Consider the following 2,503-nt stretch of genomic DNA (forward strand, 5'->3'; position numbering starts at 1 on the left):
CTTTTACGAAGCAGCTCTTAGCAACATCACCCTGGTAACATGAGCAGGATATTTAAAGCCATTTCAGTTGCCGTGAGAGCATAGCAACACCAGAGATTTATTTGCCGAGTCCCGCAGTGAGCAAAATGCCAGCCTAATCTACTGAACTGCACTGACTGCCCCCTAAACACACATAAAGGCAAACTTGCCCCCGGCAGGGCTCTGTGCAGGCTTCGTCTTGGTGTTTGCAAGGGCTGGGAAGGTGCTAGGCGCCATTTTAAGGAGATCCCTTCCAGCAAGCCCTGCAATGTGAGAGCCCAGTCGGCAGTTGGAGGGGGGGAGGGGAGATGACTGCAGGCAAGCACACTGCCCTGGGAATTAGCCATACAAGGACACTTCACAAAACCAGTTGTACCGCTTAATACAGTCTTGCAAGTAAACCTGGGACTGTTAACCCCTTCTCATTCTGAGAACTGCTGCACCTTCACAAGTACTCTACGTGTCAGCCCTGGGCTGGGAAAGGTTAAAGCCCCTCCCAGGGTATTTGCACCAACATTTAACAGCCCTGACTAACCGAAGCAGCCCCAGGTTCTCACCATACCAATAAAAAGAAGCCCCACATACACTACCATGAGAGAGGGTGGGAGAGATAAGTGGGTGGGTGGGTGGGGGGGGGGTTAATAATTCACTAGCCCAGGAGTAGTAAACAACAGCACATACTGCCCCAGTAGAGGCAAGCTAACTGGCTGATTTGGCATCTGGTTCCCAGGGAGATTAACCACCTGAAAACCAAGATGTCTGTGCTTAGACAAGTGATGGGAATTTTAGGTGCAAGGGATCCAATCACATCACAGGTTGTTTCAAGCTCAACTGAGAAAGTTTGGCGACACATAATCTTCCCTATTTCCCACCAGAAGGACAAACACACCTCTATGTGCCCATGAACTAAGAGACAAACCCTACACCCCCGACACACACAGCGCCAAACATGCCAACCCAGGTGTCAGCTTCCCACGCTGTAGAGCCGGCAGAATCAGCACAACTTACATCTCAACAATCACACAAACCAGACACACAAGTAACCACATACAACTGCAGCACCAGACCCAACACCCGCTCGTGTCGTATCCCCCCCAAACACATACTTGGGGAATACGCACCCTACTCCCACCACAAAGCTATGCTCAGATATACCGTACCCATGTCCACACACAATGACTAGCCTGTACCCTGCATACACACCTAGCCAACATGAAGCCACATGCTGCACTCACAACCCATAGTCCAAACACACACACACCAGCTCTGCGCAATGCGTACAACAAAGCGACTAACACACAAAGCCTCCTTAGAGCCCACATTGGCCAGGATTAGAGATAGCGCGGCCATAGTCAGTACTCAGATCCAGACATAGCAATAAAGATGTCTCAGTGGTGAGATATAACCAGGTATATTCCATTGTATATTCCAGGTACAAATCCTCATATAGTGCCTTTCCCAAATCCAGGGGTTACATGGCATTCCACTTACAGGCTTCCCAAAAAAACAAAAGCACCTCTATATTTCAGGGGCAGTTGCCTTATGGAACCATCCAGGTGCATCTCCCACTTTGTTCCACAGGAGGCCACAAATGACAGCACTTGTAACACCCCACAACCCACGTACAATTCCCAGCCACCAAAACTCACTAGTCATTGCATATACCCGGTCCCCCTAAACAGCAGCACTGGTATGTTCCTGCCTCCCCCCAAAGGAGTAGCAGAGGTACATTCCATGCCCCTCAGCCCGTATCAAAGCAGCAGACAGGTACAGTCCATTATGTGGCACCCGGGGGAGCAGCAGTGACACGGGTACGTTGCAGGTCCCAGCAGTGAGCAGGACTGACAGAGAAGCACTTGTACATTCCTGGTCCCCCACAACAACAGCAGCGATACATTCCGGGCGCAGATCCCCCAGTGAAATCAGTACTGGTACATTCCGAGACCCCCCACCCAAACAGTAGCACAGGTACATTCCAGCATTCGAGGTGTAGAATTCCCCCCTGGATTGTAGCATTGGTATATTCCGGGTACGTTCCACGTACAGATTCCCGGGCCGCCCCAAACCCCCGGAGGGGGGGAGCAAACAGCCGCACTCACCGTTTGAAATGCTCGATAATTTTTTCATCGCGAACGTTCTCAGGCAGGTTGCCCACCCAGAGGTGCCTGGTTTCCCGGACCATGCTGGCTCAGTGTCCGGCTCATACAGCCGCGGGAGCTCGACTGAAGAGATGGCTTCGGACTGCACAGCTGAACATTGGCGGCAGCAGAAACACAGGCCTCCGGCCCGGTAATATCCTGTTCCCGGGGCTCTGAAGTGGATTATTTCTTCTACCGCTTCCCCCTGCTCGTTACTCCGCCGTGTCCCGGTCACACACTCACAAGCAAATCCTTCGCGCCGACACCGGCTCTGCGCATGCGCGGCGGGCACTGAGGTGAATGGGGAACTGAGGGGGTGGAGGAGGGCGGGGCCGCTAACTGTTCTG

General features: G+C 52.5%; 1 protein-coding gene across 2 annotated transcripts in view; it reads right to left on the reverse strand.

Annotated features, from left to right (window-relative positions):
* The window catches only part of LOC108697856 (msx2-interacting protein), a 55,464-nt gene extending 52,961 nt beyond the window's left edge, over positions 1 to 2,503 (reverse strand). For both annotated transcript variants that reach the window (XM_041571776.1, XM_018228306.2), the window contains exon 1: positions 2,118 to 2,503. In XM_041571776.1, coding sequence (XP_041427710.1) covers positions 2,118 to 2,200 — 83 coding nt within the window. In that variant the 5' untranslated portion in view covers positions 2,201 to 2,503. The remainder of the gene's footprint in view (positions 1 to 2,117) is intronic.

The sequence above is a fragment of the Xenopus laevis genome, chromosome 7S (assembly GCF_017654675.1).
Source record: "Xenopus laevis strain J_2021 chromosome 7S, Xenopus_laevis_v10.1, whole genome shotgun sequence".
NCBI classification, from domain to species: Eukaryota; Metazoa; Chordata; class Amphibia; order Anura; family Pipidae; genus Xenopus; species Xenopus laevis.